At 39.7% G+C, this 20069-nt stretch overlaps 3 protein-coding genes across 3 annotated transcripts; all 3 read right to left on the minus strand.

Annotated features, from left to right (window-relative positions):
• Positions 1–7675: 7675 nt before the first annotated feature.
• On the minus strand, positions 7676–8443 carry LOC104919671 (protein S100-P). Its single transcript, XM_010731737.3, has 2 exons — positions 8209–8443; positions 7676–7877 (listed from the first exon to the last, which is right to left on the minus strand). The coding sequence occupies exons 1-2, from the start codon at positions 8344–8346 to the stop codon at positions 7707–7709; spliced, it is 309 nt and encodes a 102-aa protein (XP_010730039.2). The 5' UTR covers positions 8347–8443; the 3' UTR covers positions 7676–7706.
• A 781-nt stretch (positions 8444–9224) lies between these two features.
• LOC104919672 (protein S100-P) lies at positions 9225–10039 on the minus strand. The gene is made up of 2 exons (XM_010731738.3): positions 9808–10039; positions 9225–9452 (listed from the first exon to the last, which is right to left on the minus strand). The coding sequence occupies exons 1-2, from the start codon at positions 9943–9945 to the stop codon at positions 9312–9314; spliced, it is 279 nt and encodes a 92-aa protein (XP_010730040.1). The 5' UTR covers positions 9946–10039; the 3' UTR covers positions 9225–9311.
• Positions 10040–15045: 5006 nt separating this feature from the next.
• On the minus strand, positions 15046–19395 carry LOC104919670 (uncharacterized). The gene is made up of 5 exons (XM_027287676.1): positions 19237–19395; positions 18605–18967; positions 18305–18421; positions 16058–16161; positions 15046–15273 (listed from the first exon to the last, which is right to left on the minus strand). Exons 1-5 carry the CDS (start codon positions 19292–19294, stop codon positions 15208–15210), a joined length of 708 nt encoding a protein of 235 aa, XP_027143477.1. The 5' UTR covers positions 19295–19395; the 3' UTR covers positions 15046–15207.
• Positions 19396–20069: the final 674 nt, after the last annotated feature.

The raw sequence follows: 20069 nt of genomic DNA on the forward strand, positions 1-20069 counted from the left end.
TTAAAACAGAGAGAAGAAAAGAGGTGCATTCATGTGTTGATGAGTTTCAATAATGCTGAGAGTTGATCCAGTTGGCTAGAGGGTACATAGTGTGTTTTCGGTCTCTGTTTTACATGATTCTTATACAGTACAGTATACAGCTTCAGTCAAAAGTTTGGACACACTTTGTTACTTTCTGCATTATGGATTAACACAGAAGGCATCACAATTAGGTAACGTGTAACACATATGGAAATATGTGGCATGCAAGAGTGTAAACAAAGCAAAACATGTTTTAGATTTTAGATTCTTCAAAGTAGCCTCATTTCTCATTTCTCATTTTTTGCTCATTTTTAATCAATTATAAAAGCCAACAAAGGCAAAGTGCTTGCAATTTTTTTAGAGATCACAACCTTATTATTTTGTCATCTCCTGTGATGACAGATTAATTTATCTCGCTAAAAAAAAGGATGATTTCCTGAGATAACAATTTACTATGGAGAGCCAGAAAATGATTCCATTTGATCACACTTGATTTCAGCCTTCAGGATCACTGCCAAAACTGTCAGGAAGGATTCATAACTCAACAGTAAATCAGGGCATAAATGGGTTCTTTTGTTGGCTCCAGTTAGAGAAAATAATGTTTTATAGTCGTCACAGGTTGACCAACTCCCATCTCTGCTCCAGCCCATCAGTATAATTAGAGGAAACAACCTCTTGTTTTATTTTGATGATGGGTTGATTATTGTGTCATCTTGAGATAACAGCATTGCAATAATTGAAAGCATGGCCATATACATATACATATACTCAATGTATCACCTTTAGTAGACATTTTAGGACACGTGCCTTTACAGTCACTTAGTTCCCAGCTAAACTGTACTCACCAGCAGCAGCACATGCTTCTACAGTAGGTCATTCTGATGCGGGTATGTTCCTGTCTGCAGGCCGACAGACAGTCGGTTGTCTACCGGCGACGCTCAGGTGCAGCAAAAGGTCAACTTGAGTGGTACGATCCTCTTCATCTTTGTTCAGGAGGAGCACATGATCTAAAGAGGCCGATTTCCCTATGACTCAATTATTTCTCCACCAGAGAGATCAATCAGTAGGTCAGTCGATACAGATCAATCAGTCTGATGGTTTAGGTCTGTTCATTCAGAACCTGGGGCTCTTAAAGCAGCAGTGAAACGCCTTTAATCATTGCATTAGGATGAACAGCTAACATTATCGCATCGCGTTGTGCCTAGTGCAGTTAAGCATTCAGAAGTGTTTATCGTCACCATTTGACGAGGTGACAATTGACTGTCGAGTGAAGGAGAAATGGCAAATGATTGTTTTTACCCTCAAGGATTTCAAAATGATTTCACAGCTGATGTCAAGCCACGTGCGGGCAGAGAAAACCTGAGGGCACTAAAGGCGTTTCTGTGGGCGCTAATGGCTTTGGATGAATTCAGATACATGCTGGCTGACACTGATGTAAGGCCAAGATACAATGTGTAAATGTGCCTGTGCTGAGGGACCTCTGCGTGGCTGCTGACGATAGAGCAGGACAAAGTCTCTCCTTGTCATGTGTTTGAGAGAGAATGAGACAGAGAGCAGGCCTGTTTGCATCAGGACAGTGCACAAACATTGCTAGTTTTACTTACGTCACAGGCAAAGTTGTAAAAGCAGGAAAATGTGGATTACATCATGCAGCCGCTCTATCCACAGAGGGCCTGTTATCAGCACAGCACAGGTATGAATGTGTTCTCAATGCAAATAGCACGGCCTCTCAGTTGTCTGTTAACCTGTCTGCTGTCTGCAGCTGGAGAATGATTACTGATAACAGGTTTACAGAGTCAAACAGAGCTCAAACACTTCTGTTTCTTTTTCTCTCAGGCTGCCGACTCTGTTTCCTCTCACAGACTTTTAAGGAGATAGACTTGGGGGTTTAAAAAGGAAATCCGTAGTTTGACTTGCAGAATAAAGTTAAAGAAAGCTCCAACAGTTTGGGAAATACAGTTCTTTGAGGGATGCTTAATTCAAAGAAGCAAAAATCTGCATTCCGACAATTGTTTTCTTTGCATGCCATATCTTGTAGATCGCAACAAGAATCGTCTGGGTTTTGTTCATTGTTAAGAAGGTGTTCAGCTCTGGAAACTTCATGTTGAAGACACAACTTCTGAAGTGTTGCTGCCAGTGTTGTAAACAAGACCAACTAGCCCAAATGCACCTTTTCCTCCTGTTGTCTTGAGTGAAGTTTGTTAAAAACTACAATGACCAGCTGTTGGCTAAAATTACTGAGCCATATCTCTATATATGTGATCTGATTTACACCTTCATGAATCTTCCTTCCTTTTCTTGAATGAACTTGTTGACAAAAAGAGAATTCTACAATAACATTGACCCATCCGTCAACGCAAAGGTGAAATACGTCATATTCTGTGTGCTAAATTAGCGGGCATAGCACTGTGTCTAAAAGTCATGGTGTGTGTGTGTTGGTGTGGTTGTGTTGCTACAGATCCATTTCTGTTTGAGTGATATGATTCAGGGCAACAACAAACTTATCTTGCATCTGAGCGATGACAGTAGATTCGCATTCATGTTACAAAGTATTCTGCTGGCAGTGTATGCTATCAAAAGAGGCGCTGCAGGTAGATTATCTACTCTAATCTTTAGATTGTTTCATCTGGATATCTAAATATCTAAAACTGGATTTATGCTTCTCCGGGCTGCATGTAGGTAAACATGCAAACGTGGCTGCTACATTTTTATTTGTTTTTATCTGTGGTTCAAAGCTGCCTCCTAACAGGAGTTAAGTCTAACTAAGCTTGCTTGATGTGCAGGTCCATTCTAGCATGTAGTTATGGAAGGTATATGTGTCAGCACCTTTGTGGCTTACAGTGTATCTTTATTTACCTCTTATGCAAATGTTTTGGAGCTGTTTATAGTGAGTTATACACTGATAAGACTGAACTGAGGGTAGTATAGTTGATCTTTGTTTGTATTCATTTATTATAACGTAGCTACATTTAATTATGTACCTTTACATCTCTGGGTCTAGCTTCTACACAAATCAACCAACGTCACGTCAGTCACAACATGGTTGTGAATCAAATTCCTCATTCATATTTTTATTGATCTTCAACCTCGACATTACAAGAGCACAAACAAAGCAGTCACCTGACCTTTGGCCAGATAGTAAAAAGATGCATTAATATTCCATCTTTTCAAAACCATCAATGGTGGAGCAACCTAACCAAGGAGGCTATCGCAGCCTATCACGAGCCAGCTTATCATGTGTGTAGGTCAAAGGTGACGGTGCTGACACTGTCTGTCTGGTGTGTGAATGAGGGCTGTTTTATATTTCTCCTGCCTTACTATCAGACTTTAAAGCCTTTTCTGTCACCTAAGACAACACAGCGAACTTTATCAGCGACTTAAACATATTGTTTAGTAAGGCATGTGGCAGTGCAGACAGTCAGCGTCGCTCAGCTACCTCCATGAGTCACCATTCGCATGCAGGAGACAGGACTTAAGTCTTAAAAGCAGACAGATACCGGCATCCTGTTTGACAGAAATGGCCTCAGTGACACTCAGCTCAAAGGAATGTGCGGTATGGCAGGAACTCCCAATGTTGTATCAGCCCTGACAGCTGTTTGTTAGCTGGTACACAAACCTCTACTCGGGAGATAGGTTGCAAGGTAAAGTAATGGCACGCCCCTTAAGATAACTTAACAAATGAACACACAAGATCAGTCACACATGATTCTAAGTATGCACTCAACAACTATTCTAAGCTTAAAGAGATGTCAGACATGTTTTGACTGCGGCCATTTTACAAATCTTCAATCTTATCCCAGCGTCATAAAACTACATGAAACCGATGATGACTCTCAATTTTGTCTCTCAAAGACAAAGTTTACATAATGAGCCATCATCAGGAAGAATCATTTTGAAATTAACAAGCACCATAGTGCAAGTTTTTTCTGATAACATAAAGTTTTATCTTGAGAAAAAAGTCAATATTAGTGAATACTGTGTGTCGCGTTCAGCTCATTTTTTTCTTGGTGTCTATATGTGAGATCAGTGGGGTGGTTACATGTATTAGTGTCTTTGTGTCTTTTTTAATATTCCCACTAGGGGCACTAAAGTACATGAATATACATTATGTCATATTTCATACTTCATATTATCACAAAAATAGAAGCTGGGAGCTTTTACATTCATGAGACTTGCTGGAGTTTGGATTGACATCTCCACCACTTTCTCTGTGGAGTCCAGGGGGCAGTCCAGGACAGAGCTGGACCTCTTGACCAGTTTGTTGAGGTTCTGGTTTAATGAAATAAAATATGTGATGATTTTTGTTATTATACCTTTAGTGTGTCATGTCTCACCACAACCTGTACACCCAGTAATCTATACAAGCTCATTATATGCCATCAAATATTGTTGACCTATGACCATGATTATGCTAACATGCTGATGTTTAGTAGTATTGTTTACCATGTTTACCATATCTCGGTTTAGCATGTTTCAAGCTAATATTTAGTAATTAGCACAAAGTACAGCTGAGGCTGTTGGGAATGTCGTTCTTTTTAAGCTATTTGTATGTTTTGACTCAATAATGTTGTTAGAGTCAGGGGGGTTCATCCTGTGGGGAACATGAATGTCTGTGGGGCTCTTCATTAGCTAGTCGCTTTGTCTGGCTGCAGTTTGGTGCTGGAGAGGTAGTGTACAGTGAGATCATTAGACCTTTTTCACTGAAAACAGCTGTCTGCTGCATCTGGAGATTAACAGTAGTGGTGACACTGAACCAAAACTAAAACGTTGTGGGCCATAATGAATAATGAGCTAAAAGATGCTAAAAAAGATAATTTCCTGTGGACTTCTCACTACGAGTGACACTTTAATGTTACACAAAGTCATTTGACCCATGAGGAATATAGAAATATTAATTAGAGCCGCTTTAATGTCCCTATTTATTATTTATATTATTTATTTCCCTGCTATTTCAAAATTTAATTTGATGACATAACATCACAAGTTGCATAATCGGTATTGAAACAACCCACGAGTCAAACAGTCATGTGTCAAGTAGCTGTTCAGTGGTACCAGACGTACTGCACTTCAATCCCTCAGTAAAACCCAGTGACACCGCATGACGTCTACCGGGACAAGAAAACACATTTGGTTAAAGTTTAGAGACAAAGAGCAGCAGTGTGTCTCTCGTGTTTTTCCTGCTGAGAGTCAGCCCACGAGACGAGCTGGACACCCTGCAGCTCATATGACCAGAGATGTGTGAAACAGAATGAGGTATTCATAAGTGTTCATGTGGACTGAGCCAAGCGGCATGTGTTTAGTGTAAACCTCTGACCACAAGTGTCTTGTACCAACACATAATTGAAGCCTGTGGGAAGTCATTTGCCCCAGTGGCCAGGAATAATAATTAAAAAAAAGAATTGTTCATGACTAAATCTCAGTGGACAAAGCCTAAATCAATCCACTGATGATCATTTATTTATTTATCAAAATCAGGCCTCAGTCCTGTCAGGTCACATTCTGTCATTTCAAGAAAGAACAGAAAGTTTAGATGAGTGGATGTTTGATTTTTCAATCTAAATGTGAAATTATCTTCTGTAAATTTCAGAGAGTGATTCAAACCACATCAGTCTAGACACATTTGCTTGTTTCCAGAGTGGCAAACCACTGATACGAATAACTTTTGGCAGATTATTAAACTAGTCTAGATCAGTGCTTCCCAAAAAACTCGTCTGTCAACTTCAGAGGAGGCAGCACGGTGGTACAGTGATTCTTCTAAGTATGGTTCATTTTTCTATTCAAAACAGAAGAATAGAGAACTGTCTTTTTTTTTTTTCTTTTTCTTTTTGCTCTGTTGGTCTCTTCAGATCAGATGTGTGTGTGGTTCTGCAGTGTGTGTGTGTGTGTGTGTGTGTGTGTGAAGTCCATCAAGGAACTGAACATTACGCTCAGCAGATTTGAGCATTGCTTTATAGTTTTATAGTTTATAAATGGAAATGTTTGGGCAATGTTTTTGTAGGTTTGGATCCCGGGAAGACACCAAATTTCTCTTTTCTGGGTCCAAAGCTGGAGACATTTGGGGAATCCCTGGTCCAGATAAATGATAGTAAGGGTGATGCTTCTCATCTCATCATCAAACCCTTGTTATAAATGGTAAAGTTGTTCGTAATAATTTTTTGTGTGGATGAAGTAAAATACAATAAACTCCTCCCTCAACCACACTTTTCCTTTCCACCTGTGTCTCCTGACTCCAGAGCTACACTGTCCTCCACTCCTAATCCCCATAAGCCTTTATAATGCTCCAGAGAGAGGGAGAGAGAGAGAGGGTGGGGGGTATGTGGGGGTGGGGGTAAGGGCGAGGGAAGAGAGTCTGAGCTTGATGAACTTGCAAGCCGATTACAGGTCAACCACGTTTCACAAGCAGCGCTGCGAGGCCTCGGACACAGCCTGCACAGTCAGATCAGCTGCAGTGGCACGGAGGAGGAGGAGTAGGGAGGTCATGGATCCAGACGTCGCACAAGATGGCAGCAGTGATTCAGGAGGATGGTGCTAATGATGACGATGAACCTTTGCACTTGTACAGGTTTTCAATATCAGTTTTATGAACAGGAGAGTGAATCTGCCACTAGAGGGCAGCACAGGCATGATGTAATTACACAACTGTTCCTGCCGGAGAGAAAGTGTTTCACTTGACCTGACCTAAAGACAGAAAGTATCCCAGAGGTGGATTAAGAGGCAGCATGATGCCTCTGATCAGAGGTTTAACAAACACAAACTAGCTGGTTCCAAAAAACGTTCCCCCTCCAGTGGCCTTAAATCTTCAAATCCCTGAGTAAAACCAATGCAGGCAGCACGCATCACCTCCAGTCAGGCTCAGTATGAAGTATCATTTATTTCACAATTGAAGAGCTGTTGTGTAATATGTTGCACTCGCTGCAAAGATGCTGTTATTTTGCACTGTTTGCGAGGCGATGACATACTTTGCATGCGGCTGGAACTGTTGCGTCAGATACAAAGCCGCCGCTCTGACCGCTCGCTCAAGTGTCATCCCCTGTCTGCACATCAAAGATGTCCAGGTGAAGTGACAAAGAACTGTGTGTTGTTCTTTTTGTTTTAAGATGGGTTCATAAAGCTGGAAGCTTTTTCTCAACCAGCATGTCGTCCAATCCCTCAGGTGAAAGCATAAAAATCTTGGGCGACACAGCACACTGTGTTCTCTTAGTTTCACATGCATGGTCATGTCCTAGTTAGACAGGATGTCTAGTGATTGTTCTGACATGAGTGAGGCTCTTTGACCACCTGCTACAGCGCCTCAAAAAACATTTCCTGTCATGCACATTGTCCCGTCTAAAAATTTCCACTGTCCCACAAAAAGCAAGTTACAGTCTAGTTTGTTATATTTTTGTATCTTTTAAAACTTTTCAGACTCCCTTGTCTTTGTCTCAGTACTGTGCTGCTGCTCTGCCCTTTTTTTTTTTTCTTTTTTTCACACGCACATTTTGAAGAACTAAAAACCAGCCTCTATGTAACGTATTTTGAAAGTTTCATCACCCCAGAAGGCTGTAAAATTCAATTTTACAAAGCACAGTTGGCATTATTTATTTTTTTGTCATTTATATTCTACTTTCCTGACCATATTCTTGTGATTTTAAACAATAAGTATACACGAGTCATGTCTGGGTAAATGCATCTTTTTTATTCAGTTCTTACAGAGAACAGTCACTCAAAGGGTTTAATTTCAAACTTCTAAGGACCTCGTTGAAGCTGTAGATGACAACAGTAACAAAAGTCATGAATTCAGTGAAGTCGATCTCTTTGTCTCCGTTACAATCCAGACCTTCCATCAGCTCTTCCACTTTCTCTGGGTTATTTTCTGGCTGCACAGACCAAAGAAACAACATTCATGTTGTTAGGGTTTTACATTTTACTTGGATTGGGAATGCTAAAATCAACCTTAAAAAAACGTCTCTTACTTTACTTATTTATTTTATCTTTAAAGTCGTGGTTGGAGCATTGTTCAAAAAGCAACCACAAAAAATTCACAAACATTTCGAGGCCATGGAGGTAATTTGAGTTTTACATAAAAACACAAACACATCAGATATTCCTGTCTTGGTTGCCTCTTTTGTGACTTCAAGTCGTGTGATGTAGCGTATACAAAGTTTGAATATTACATCACTAAGCAGGAGTGTACGGGGTGTACGGTACCTTGATCAAGCCAGGCAGCTCTTTCTCCAGCAAAGTCTTGAACTCTGCTTGGGTTAGGGTGTCCGGTTTGCCCTGGACGGTAGCATATTTATAGAAGGTCTGGATCAGCGTGCTCATGGCTGTCTCTAGCTGGCTCATGGTTGATGCTTTAGAGGTGGTTAATACCGTAGAGAGGAAAATCAGAGACCAGCAGCAGTCCACAGAGCGGTAGGTGTGTCAGGAGTGGCAGAGGAGAGAGACAGCTCTTTTTATACCCTTTGAAACCTGTTTGGAAAAAGTCAAGTAATTCCGGCTTAACATGTTTAATGTAGGTGGTGCATCCAACTGTGTCAACACAACCTTAGCACAAACACCTAATACACATATTACATCATAGACCATCACATGCAATTTTTACTTTTTGAGTTAAGGTGTTGTCCTATCAGTAACTACTCCAAAAAGGCAATAGATTTGTGGTTGGTTTCATCTGACACAAAATAAATAATAGTAAATGTATAAAACCCTGTGCAGCTTATCACATTTAAAGCCCAGTGTCAGTGCTTCTGCTGTGGTTGGTGGTTCTATGTGCTGCTGCAAAAAACATTTCCTGTCATGCACATTGTCCCGCCTGAAATTTCATTGTCCCATGAAAAGCAAGTTACAGTCTAGTTTGTTATATTTTTGTATCTTTTAAAACTTTTCAGACTCCTTTGTCTTTTTGTCTTTGTTTCAGTACTGTGCTGCTGCTCTGCCCCCCCCCCCCCCCTTTTTTTTTTCAGGTTTTTGTACCTGTTCTGTGTGTACATCATTTTTTCACAAAAACACTTTGAAGAACTAAAAACCAGCCTATATGCAACGTATTTTGAGAGTTTCATCACCCCAGAAGGCTGTATCTATGTGTCCACCCAAACCAGAACATGAAAATTCAATTTTACAAAGCACGGTTGGCATTTTTTTTTTCTTTTTGTCATTTATATTCTACTTTCCTGACCATATTCCTGTGATTTTAAATATACAATAAGTATACACGAGTCATGTCTGGGTAAATGCATCTTTTTATTCAGTTCTTACAGAGAACAGTCACTAAAGGGATTTCATGTCATTGCAGGCGTGGCACCCCCTGCTCACTTCTTTGGACAGCGGTCGTGGCAGGCGCAGGTGAGACTAGCAACCAAAACCACGAATTCACTGAAGTCGATCTCATTGTCTCCGTTAAAATCCAGACCTTTCAACACCTTGTCCACTTCCCCTGGGTTCTTTGCTGCCTGCACAGACCAAAGAAACAACATTCATGTTGTTAGGGTTCTACATTCTACTTGGATTGGGAATGCTAAAATCAACCTTAAAAAACGTCTCTTACTTTACTTATTTATTTTATCTTTAAAGTCGTGGTTGGAGCATTGTTCAAAAAGCAACCACCAAAAATTCACAAACATTTCGAGGCCATGGAGGTAATTTGAGTTTTACATAAAAACACAAACACATCAGATATTCCTGTCTTGGTTGCCTCTTTTTTGATTTCAAGCCGTGCTCATGTGATGCAGCGTATACAAAGTTTGAATAAATACTTCAAGTATGAATATTACATCACTAAGCAGGAGTGTACGGGGTGTACGGTACCTTGATCAAGCCAGGCAGCTCTTTCTCCAGCAAAGTCTTGGCCTCTGCTTGCGTTAGAGTGTCCGGTTTGCCCTGGCCGGCAGCATATTTATCGAAGGTCTGCATCAGCAGGGCCATGGCTGTCTCTAGCTGGCTCATGGTTGATGCTTTAGAGGTGGTTAATTCCGTAGAGAGGAAAATCAGAGACCAGCAGCAGTCCACAGAGCGGTAGATGTGTCAGGAGTGGCAGAGGGGGGAGACAGCTCTTTTTATACCCTTTGAACCCCTTTTGAAAAAGTCAAGTAATACTGGCTTAATGTGTTTACTATAGGTGGTGCATCCAACTGTGTCAACATGACCTTAGCACCTAATGTGCATATTATATCACAGCCACTGCCTTATTGATTTAAGGTGTTGTCTTATCAATAACTACATCACAAAGGCAATAGATTCTGTGACTGGTTTCGTCTGACACAAAATAAATAATAGTAAATGTATAAAACCCTGTGCCGCTTATCACATTTAAAGCCCAGTGTCAGTTCACTGTCAGTGCTTCTGCTGTGGTTGGTGGTTCTATGTGCTGCTGCAAAGGTGGACATGAACCACAAGAGACACTCTGAACTGAGTGCGTCTGCTCACGGGTTTTTTTTCTGGTCTACTGTCCTGGCCTGGTTTCCTGGAATCAAAGCTCTGTTATATATGAGATAGATGTTGTGTAGAAGCATTTCTCTTGTCACAAAACTGACCACACCGCTCTGGTTGCGATAGATTCCATGAAACGCAATGAGGAAGAAACATTATAAAAAGCCCCATGAATTACTGTAGGATGCATTAAAGACTTTTGGAAGTTTGATGTTCTCGAAACATCTGCGTTTATTTCCTCCCACAGACCAAAGACATGCAGGTTAATTGCTGACTCTAAATTGCCCATGTTGTAAATGTGAGCATGAATGTTTGTTTGTCTATGTGTAAATCCTGTCATAGACTGCTGACTTGTCCAAGGTGTACTCCCCTTCTCTGGCTTTAAATCCCAATGTCAGCTAGAATCGGCTCTGATGTGGATAAGTGGTTATGGAAAATGGATGGATGTATCTTCTAAACTTTCTCAAATTCAGTTTGTCATTTAAAGATTTGAAATCCAGATCTAACAAAAGAAATTAAGTAGTTCATATTGACATATTCAAACATCAGCATCTGAAAAATGTCAACCTGAACATCTGATTAGTCCTGTCAGGTCATATTCTGTCTATGAATGGGTGCTCAATTTTTCTCTCTGAAGCTTTAAAACCTAAAAAAGAAAACAGTTCATAGATTTATTAATGTGAATTTATCTTCTGTGAACTTCACGGGACCCTAGTGAGGATAAGCGGTTACAGAAAATGGATGGATGAACTTCAGAGGGGGATTTAAACCACATAAATCGAGAAAAATGTGTTTGTTTCTAGAGTTGCAAACCATTGATACGATTATTAAACTGTCTATTCTCAAACTTAGGGTATGAACCGAAAAGGGTCGTGGACCTGCTTTTATTGTGTCACCAATTATTGCTACGATATGTGAGTTAATTTTCCTAATTAAAATAGACGAATAGAGAACATTCGCATCTATTTTAATCATAAAAATGATATTAGAGAGCTGCACACGTACCCATAGATGATGTGTGTGGTTCTGTCTTCCGTGTGTGTGAAGTCGTTTAGGAACTGAACATTACGCTGTGATGTACTTTATAGTTTTATAGTTTAGAAATGCAAATGTTATGAATGTTTTTGTAGGTTTGGGGTTAGGGTTATAGGGTTATAGGATTAGGGGTGTTTTTGTCTCCTGGCGAGGTTGGTTGAAATAGATTAATAATAAAAAAGTAATTAATAATAGAAAAGCCTCATATATGACTGTAGAGTGCATTAAAGATTTGAATAAGTTACAGGAACATTAGAGCAGTGTTACCTGTGATGACAAGACCAAATTAGTTATTTGCTTATTCTCATTTGCATGCCTGCAGAGACACAATGTACAGTGTGATGACACAATGCATCCTTTAAACATGTCACAAGTCTGTTAGACTCGCAGTATGTGGAGTATCACTAACACTAGTTTCCAACAATGAGCAAGCGTTTCACTTGTGCAGTCCCTTTTCTGTGCACGATAGCAAAATCAAAAGCAGGTCGCTACACTTGTGTCGTGTTCGGGCGTGTATAAGGTATAAAGGTGAATGTTTGTTTCAAAGCAAAGTCTGTGTGAAAGCTTAAGTCACATGATGTGGTGGTTAACACCTTTTGCAGGAGCAGTCCACCATTGTGCAGTTAAAGGGAAGTATACTGTAAGTTTATTCTCATGAAAAAAGGAGTGTCTCTGTTGAGCCTGTTGAGCTTAAACTGACTGACTTTTTTTTTTTTTTTCTGCTGCCACACCCAGTTCGGGGCAGGTGCTAAAAACGCAAACAAATACCACTGTAATATGCTTATAAAGGAAGTGAAAAATCTACAATACACTAAAGAATTTCAAAAAGTAGATTTTTGTCATTTTTGACTCAGAATCATGATGTGTGTGGTTCTGTCTTCCGTGTGTGTGAAGTCGCTTAGGAACTGTGTTTACAGTGCATCCTGTAAACATGTCACGAACAGTCAGCTATGTGGAGTATCACCTCACCACCTCCCTCTCGTCGTCCAATCAAACTCTCAGAATCATTTGCCCTTTGTGGTAAACAGTGATTGTGAAAACTTGTTTTTACAGTGATCTCTTATTAACCTTAATCTCACCGTGCTACAGGAATGCTGCCAGTTCTTTTTGCAGGAACGCCCTGATCACATTCACACAGTTACACACCCACACCTTGTAGCTGCCTGTTATGGAATTTTCTCTTTTAGGGTTACACGAGGCCACGTGTGAGCCTTGTGATCCACGGCAGTATTAACTGTTTGTCTTATGACTAGGTGCCACCATATCTCACTGTGGTGGCCAGGGTCGAAGAGGCCTGTTGCTGCCTTTCATAGTCATAATAGATAGCTTGTTGTTGCCGTTCCAATCTGCGTAAACAGACATCTGTGTCCCCGGACTAGAATATGTTGACAATAACACCTCCAAGAGTAAAGACATTCTCTTTGACTAATTTTGGGGCGTATAGTATTTGGGGTGTGATCTTTGGGTTTAAAGTTTATCCACCACCACGAGTTCGTCAGAATGCGAGACCGACTCAAGCACTTTAGATGTACTTTGAGAGTGTCTCTAGTTCTCCTTGGCCAAGCAACAATAAATAATACAGCATAAGACATCAGAGGCTCCTGAACACTTTCTTCCCTCCTGACCTCACCATTGACCTTTGACTTCAGCAATTTCTCCACAACACTGCCCAGTACAACCACTTTCTTAACTTACTTGCGAAGGGCACCTCAGTGGTGGTAATGAGAGAGGGACAAGTGCTGTTTTTTCACTTTCCCCACCCAGATTGATTCTGCCGGTCAATTGAACCAGAGACCTTCCGTCCACAAGCTCGCTTCTCTAACCTTTAGGCCACCACTGCCCTGCTTCTAAAGGAAGTGAACAATCTACAATACATTAAAGAATTTCAAAAACAAAAAGTAGATTTTTGTCATTTTTTTTCTCAAAATCACACCTCAAACAGTTCTAGTGAAGAGTTTTTAAATGAAAATATTAGTCAATCCCCCCATCGTCTCTAGCAGCTTAGCAGCACTTAGCTGGGCTGCTCTTTTTTCTTGTCAAGCGCAATGAGTAACCGCAAAAATCCATGACCACCTTAATCCACCACTGCATACCACACACTTAGCAGACGAGACACACCTTACACAATCCTGGAAACAGTTTGGAAGAAACACAAATTAAAATGCTGCGTGGAAATGTTGTTTTGTTAAACATTAGTTCCACCCTTGAAGACTTCTTTTTGAGATTAGGTTTAAATAAAGAGAATCTAAGGTACTGAGGGCTCAGTGGATTTAGTGGCATCTAGTGGTGTAGTTGCTGATTGCAACCACCTCGCCTCACCCTCTCCTTCCTAGCGTGAAGGAGAAACTACAGTGACTGTGACATACAAAAAAACAAAGATAGATATATATATATATAGACAGTATAAAGATGTGCATAGTCTCTGTAACATCACCCACAGGTTTCTGAAGAGTCATTGTGAAAGCATGGGTATGGATCGTATGGAGCATGGGTGGAGCTGAGGTGGGCTGAATGAAACCTGGTGGTTCAAACAAACCATCTAACTACAACCACCTGTCAATCAAAGTGTCCACACTGTTAATTCTACATAACTTTAAGTCTTTTAATAATAATATAATAATATAATAATAATAATAATAATTTGAACAGGTGAGTTGTATATAAATTCACCCTCAGTACAGTTGTCATAAACGGGAAAATTAGCTATAGAGACCAAAACTGTTTTTTGTACCAGGCTGTAAACATGTTTATTTCTGCTGTGAAGTTGGACATTTGAACATGGGGACTTAATTTTTGGCCTGGAGATTGACTTGTTTTGTAGCCAGCTTCAAGTGGCCGTTTGAGAAACTACAGTTTTTTATAACTTGTGTGTTGAGTTTACTTCACAGCCACAGAGGTTGCTGCTTGTCTAGAGTGTTTGTTTATTTGTTTTTTGTCTGTTCTGGGCTACTGTAGAAACATGGCAGTTCAACATGGTGGATTCCTTGGAAGAGGACCCATGGTCTCTGTGGATATAATTATTATATATATATTTTTTAAACCTTTAAACAGTAGAGCAGCAAGTAGCATTACCATAAGCGTGCTATAATAATAATTCCTGTATCTGTACAGTAAGCTAGGGTGCTTTTTCTAAGCATATTTATATGACTAGTATTTGCAGCCTCAAGTATAATTCTGCTTTCAATAATGCTAAGAGTGTTTTACCGACATGGTCTCTGGACATTTTAGAAAATGAACATGTTACCTGAAATACTGAGAGCTGAGTGATGTGAAGATAATGATGACACAGGGCCATAGAAAAACTACTTTAACCGTCACAGGCACTGTTTCCACTTCCTGTCATTGACCTATTGTGCAGCGACCCTGAAATACCACAGTTTCCACTCAGCATCCTTATCGTGACATGAGTTCAATGTGAAACCTGCATCTTTGCTAGAGAATCAATAGCACCCACTAAGTGAAACCACTGACGAGCAGCTCAAAGACAAAACAAAACTAATTTCATTTGATCTGATATGAGTAAACCTGTCTATAAATGCACACACACAATGTCTCTACTGAAATGAACTCAGACCACACAGATAGATATGGCTTAGTTTATAGAAAAATAAAAAATATTTACACTCGTATAAAGACATTTACATCATTCATATAAAGGTAATTCAATGAATGTACATGATATATAAAGTAGAGAAAGAAAAAGTAAAAGTGTAACAAGATGTGAAAATTCCCCAGAGTAGATCCTCACCCACTTTCTTTGGTCTGCACACGCTCAAAGTAATCGAAGGATTCATACACTGGTACCTGACACTGAAAGAGACAGATAAAGACTAAATTATTGTAAGCATGCATTGAAATCAAATGAATACATAACAGCAGCATTAAAGAGCTTGACGGTTTGTGGTACGCAAAGGTCAATAGAAGAGATAAGGTGTACGGTTTAGAGCTGAGCAGGCGTGAGAAATACGCACAATTAGTCGGAAACAGGATGTCAGTTATATTTCATAAGAATGTCTCAATAGTGGAAGATACTGCAAGCTGTACAAGTTCATATGTGGCTATAATATCTCAAACTGTGTGACAAGAGTGAGCGGAAACCTCTGCAAATAAAACAACACTACAACATAGAACTTTGATATATACTATATGATATATACGATCATGTATTATCCACTGGACAGCTGTTGTATTGTATATAGGGCAGTGTAATACATCATACAGGTGTGTTCTGCTAACTAAAAAAGGTGTGTAGCCACATAGCATGCAGCATGTGCAAACAGATTTTTTTGTTTGCTTTTGTTGCGCCTTTAGAGAGTAGATCACGCCATTCACCACATTATCTGCCCCGGAGCTCACACTACCTCATACACATACTATCAACCCTTCATGCAAAGAAAGCAGAGGATTGAAGATTTAATGTTGAAACGGCAGTGTGCCCAAAGCGTGTGAGTGTGTTCTCTAATCTAAACAAGTTGATTTCTCACTCACAACAAAAAGGAACAAACACCCTGCCAGTGGTTTTGGGCCTCATGATTCAGTTCTACACACAGCATTCACTTTCGAGTGTCTTTGCCGACTGTCTCAATGGACTCACCCACTGAGAAGAGCCTGTGGAGGAGCTGGTGCTGCGTTTGTCCATGTCTGCCTCCTCAGAGTCAGTGTGGGGTACCTCGTAGATCACCCTGGCTGCCGATGATGCTGAAACCGTGGCACACACCCACATACACACACACAAATACACACGCAAATGGCTTATGAAAAGGTTGCACAAAAAGTTGGGACAAAAAAATACACAGAAGCACCAGCTGTTACTACAAATATAAGTCTAATAATATACCATATACCTTCTATTTTGTTCCTAGACACAGTTATGGTGGTCTAAAGTCTTGATATACTGCAGGCTTCGGAGTTATGTAAACTGTAAAAACTATAAAACATTAATTTCTCTATTTGATATCAAATACAACAGATTTAGAGTCCATCATGCTTGCACTAGGACGCGTTGTGACTACTTTACTTTACGCCACTGCTTATGCGCATGTAAAAGTATTCCACATTCTAAATAACTACATTGGAAACATAATTTATTTTTGTCCTCCAACTATTGAGATCTCTGTATTAATTTATGGGTTCCGGTTTTTGAGTAGCAAATAAACTAGAACGAGCCTCTTGATTCAATTAAAAAACGTTTAAAATAACTCATTTTTACCATTGTTATCTAGAAATAGGTTGTTTGATGCCCGTTATCAAACAGCTCTCAGATTTCAGCTGCCACAATTTTAAGGAAAGGCTGTAATGTAACTCAAACTCTGCTTACCCACAGTCTCTCAATTTTTCACTTTCAGTACAGTTTTATTTATATAGCACCGAATCATAACATAAGTTATTACTTCTTTTTGAGCAGATCAAGGTCTTTATAATATTATTTTTGGAGACACTTCAAAGCTATAATATTTTTATGTGAACAACTGGTCCATGAAAGGTGTCACTTGTAGTGACAAACCAAAGAAACCCCAGCACACAGCATTTTAGTGTCTTTCAGCTCATTGTTTCACTTCAAAACCTGCAACTTCATGCTTTGTTCTAACTGTTCTCATCATTCAAGGTGCCAGAGGTAGCTGCTTTTAATGTCAGCCCAATGTACAGTACCTGTCCAGCACTAAATGTCAGACAGAATACAGTTAGGGACTAGCCAGTGGAGCTAGAGACGTAAAATATGTATACGTGAATATTGTTCATGCATTGGTTAGGTTGACAGAAACATGGATCTAAATGCTAATGTTGCTCCGTGTCTGATGGATGTGTGACAAGTAAACAGTGATATGTCACTGTTGTGTTTTCAGCTTTTTGCGCTGCCAAAAAAAATGTTAACATTCTATTAGTCTAGTCTTTAAAGCACATCAATGTTTATTCTTAAAATTGCATAAAACACAATGTTACTGGTGTTTCGCCCTATTTATTGTGTCATCTAATTCATTTCCCCTTTTAAACTTTGTTTTTGGCACCAATCTAATTCATTTCCCCTTTTAAACTTTGTTTTTGGCACCAAGTAATTCGTGTTACTGTAGGTTTTTGCTGTCTTCGTGGTATGATTTGAAGCTAAAAATCTTCCAGTCATATTTCTCTAACCTCCTTTTGGAGCCAATATGTTTTTCACACCTCAATATTCACAATTACTAAAAAAAATTTCCACCATCAGATTGCACCGATGAAACTGTGGTAAATTATCTCAGCAACTAAAGCCAATTTGGTGACTGGCAGTCTGATCGCAAACTAGGTAACTCTGTAACTAAATTAAATGTGTGATTTTCTTGGGTCGGCAAAAAAAAAAGGATCAACTGTACAGAAAATTTAATGAATTAATGATTCACTACCCCTCAGACTCACACAAGGTGAACATTTCTTCCAATTCATTTTTCTAAAACAAACGTAGAGACTTTCCCAGAAATCCATTTTTAACCATTAATAAACTTTTAAATACTAATTTCTAGATATTTTTAAGAGCGTATTTTCATTTTCCTGTAATCATGTACAAGTGAGAGACATTTCTGTTGCAATCCCAATAAATTTAAAGTGAATTTAGTTTAGAAATAATTATGTAATTGGAAGACGCAGAAATGGTCCCTAGAAAACCTTTCACCGATGTTCTGCAGATCACTCTGAATACCAGAAACATTGTTTGTGGAAACATCATTATTTCTATCCTTTTATTGTTATCTTTCAATGCTGTGTGCACCACAAACAAGAACATACCAGCTAAGAAAATAGCCGTGTGTATGTGAGAGTTCGGAGTAGTAGCTTCTGATGCTTGGACAATCCGTTAATACATTTTTCCTCGTACCTTGTCTCCTTTTCAGAGCGCAGAAACAGACGAGCGTGATGAGCAGCAATGGAACCACTACAGCCAGAGGAGCTGTTATGTATACTGGGAGAGCTTTGGTGGCAGGCACTTTTCCATCTTCAGAGAAAAAAAAATGAATACAGTGTGATTTGTGTGTGTGTGTTGCACAAACTTTGACTGATCTGAACAGACCAGACCTCCTTCTGAACACACATCATTATTAGTACATGCATTGGCAAACCACAATTATAAATGAAACCATTAATGCAACACATAAATGACTGGTGTTTTGTCACCTACCTCCTGATGCATTGTAATCTTCGTTGTTGTTGTCTCTGGCTGTGACTGTGATGACGGTACCATTTCCTTGATACATGCGCAATTCAGGTATCTCCACAGACAACCTGCAGGTGTATCTCCCTGAATCCTCTCTTGTAATATTCATAAAGGTAAAATATGAGCATCCAGATCTCTCCTTTTGCAGAGATGCTTGAGAGTTATTTGGGTATTTCAGTTCAGTCTTTATCACTGTTTGATTCTTCAGCCAGTTAACACTCATTCTTTCAAACTTTACTGTCCAGCAGCAGGTGATGTTTACTGTCTCCCCCTCAGTGACAGAGACATCAGGAGTCTGGGTCACAACAGGTACGCCTGATGAGACACCTATGAAGAGACAGAGCGATGCATGATTTGGTCGACAATACATCATTTCAGAAGCTAAATCGGAGGATAAATGTAGCCAGTTTTTGCAACAAGGAAACAGACACATCGCTTTCTCATTGTCAATTTCCCTTTCTCTTTGCACATTTATCAAAAGACTGGATCATGCTAAAAACACCAAATCATCAGCACTCCCAGCTGCTAATGTCAGAATCTAAACTCACATATGAAAACAGACGTGACATTAGAAGTGTTGAAGTGTTTTTACTCACTCCAGGATGAGAGCGCGCAGAGCGAGGCGAGTAACATGCTGCTGAGCAGAAGCTTCATCCTTCCACACTGATTCACCGCCGATCACTGACGCTCATCTCATCACTGATTCAGAAGTCCTTCCCACCACACACACACAAACAGGATGGTATTACTTCAGTGTTATTTTCTTTTCTGCCGAGGTAGCTGAAAACCACATCTTCTGTTCCTTCCTTTTTCTGATAGTTCCTGTATAACACATTCACATGTCGCTTCCCCGTCTCTGTTCTCACAGCAAAGTCTTCCTTTATTTCACTCTAACACAGAAATATATGTGTTTAAGTACTGGAACATAAAAAAACTTGTAACTTGTATGAATACACTGTATTTTATAGGTGTACTTTGGTTAAAGCCCCTAAATGTTCAGTTTTTCTATCATTATCTGTGTGAGAGTGGTGGTACAGTTCACCTGTTAGTAGATACATGGGTTGTACCATTCATGTGTGCCCAGTGGTCAGATCAATGGAGGAATGGTGGGCATGTTGCTGTCTATGATAGTATCGACCACTAGGAGTCCCCAAAGTCTAAACTCTGAACTTTACCTCTGACTACAGGCCATTCAGTGGGTCCATCTTTAGAAAATTCATGTTTAAAGCCCATGCAAAGGCAATTAAAGATGTTTCTTTCAAAATGAATTAAATGTGTTGGAAAATAGTTGCTAAAAACATGTGACTTTGAACAATGAAATGTGGAGTTAGAGGTTCAAACAGTTTTTCACCAGTTTTCAGTCCAGGATTTTGTGGGCGGTCCTTAAAGGGTGGCTCGATGACACGCTGAGGCCACCCTAAGCATACCC

This window comes from Larimichthys crocea, chromosome XIV, assembly GCF_000972845.2.
Source record: "Larimichthys crocea isolate SSNF chromosome XIV, L_crocea_2.0, whole genome shotgun sequence".
Lineage (NCBI taxonomy): Eukaryota > Metazoa > Chordata > Actinopteri > Sciaenidae > Larimichthys > Larimichthys crocea.

Bases quoted from the DNA above. Each gene is read 5' to 3' on its own strand.
- LOC104919671 (XM_010731737.3), bottom strand. From the start codon at position 8,346: ATGAGCCAGCTAGAGACAGCCATGAGCACGCTGATCCAGACCTTCTAT. The intron at 7,878-8,208 runs GTACCGTACACC...TGGTCTGTGCAG, and splicing joins AGCTGCCTGGCTTGATCAAG to CCAGAAAATAACCCAGAGAA.
- LOC104919670 (XM_027287676.1), bottom strand. From the start codon at position 19,294: ATGAAGCTTCTGCTCAGCAGCATGTTACTCGCCTCGCTCTGCGCGCTC. The intron at 18,422-18,604 runs GTAGGTGACAAA...TTTTCTCTGAAG, and splicing joins AGATTACAATGCATCAGGAG to ATGGAAAAGTGCCTGCCACC. The intron at 15,274-16,057 runs GTGAGTCCATTG...TGTCTCTTTCAG, and splicing joins CCACAGGCTCTTCTCAGTGG to TGTCAGGTACCAGTGTATGA.
- LOC104919672 (XM_010731738.3), bottom strand. From the start codon at position 9,945: ATGAGCCAGCTAGAGACAGCCATGGCCCTGCTGATGCAGACCTTCGAT. The intron at 9,453-9,807 runs GTACCGTACACC...TGGTCTGTGCAG, and splicing joins AGCTGCCTGGCTTGATCAAG to GCAGCAAAGAACCCAGGGGA.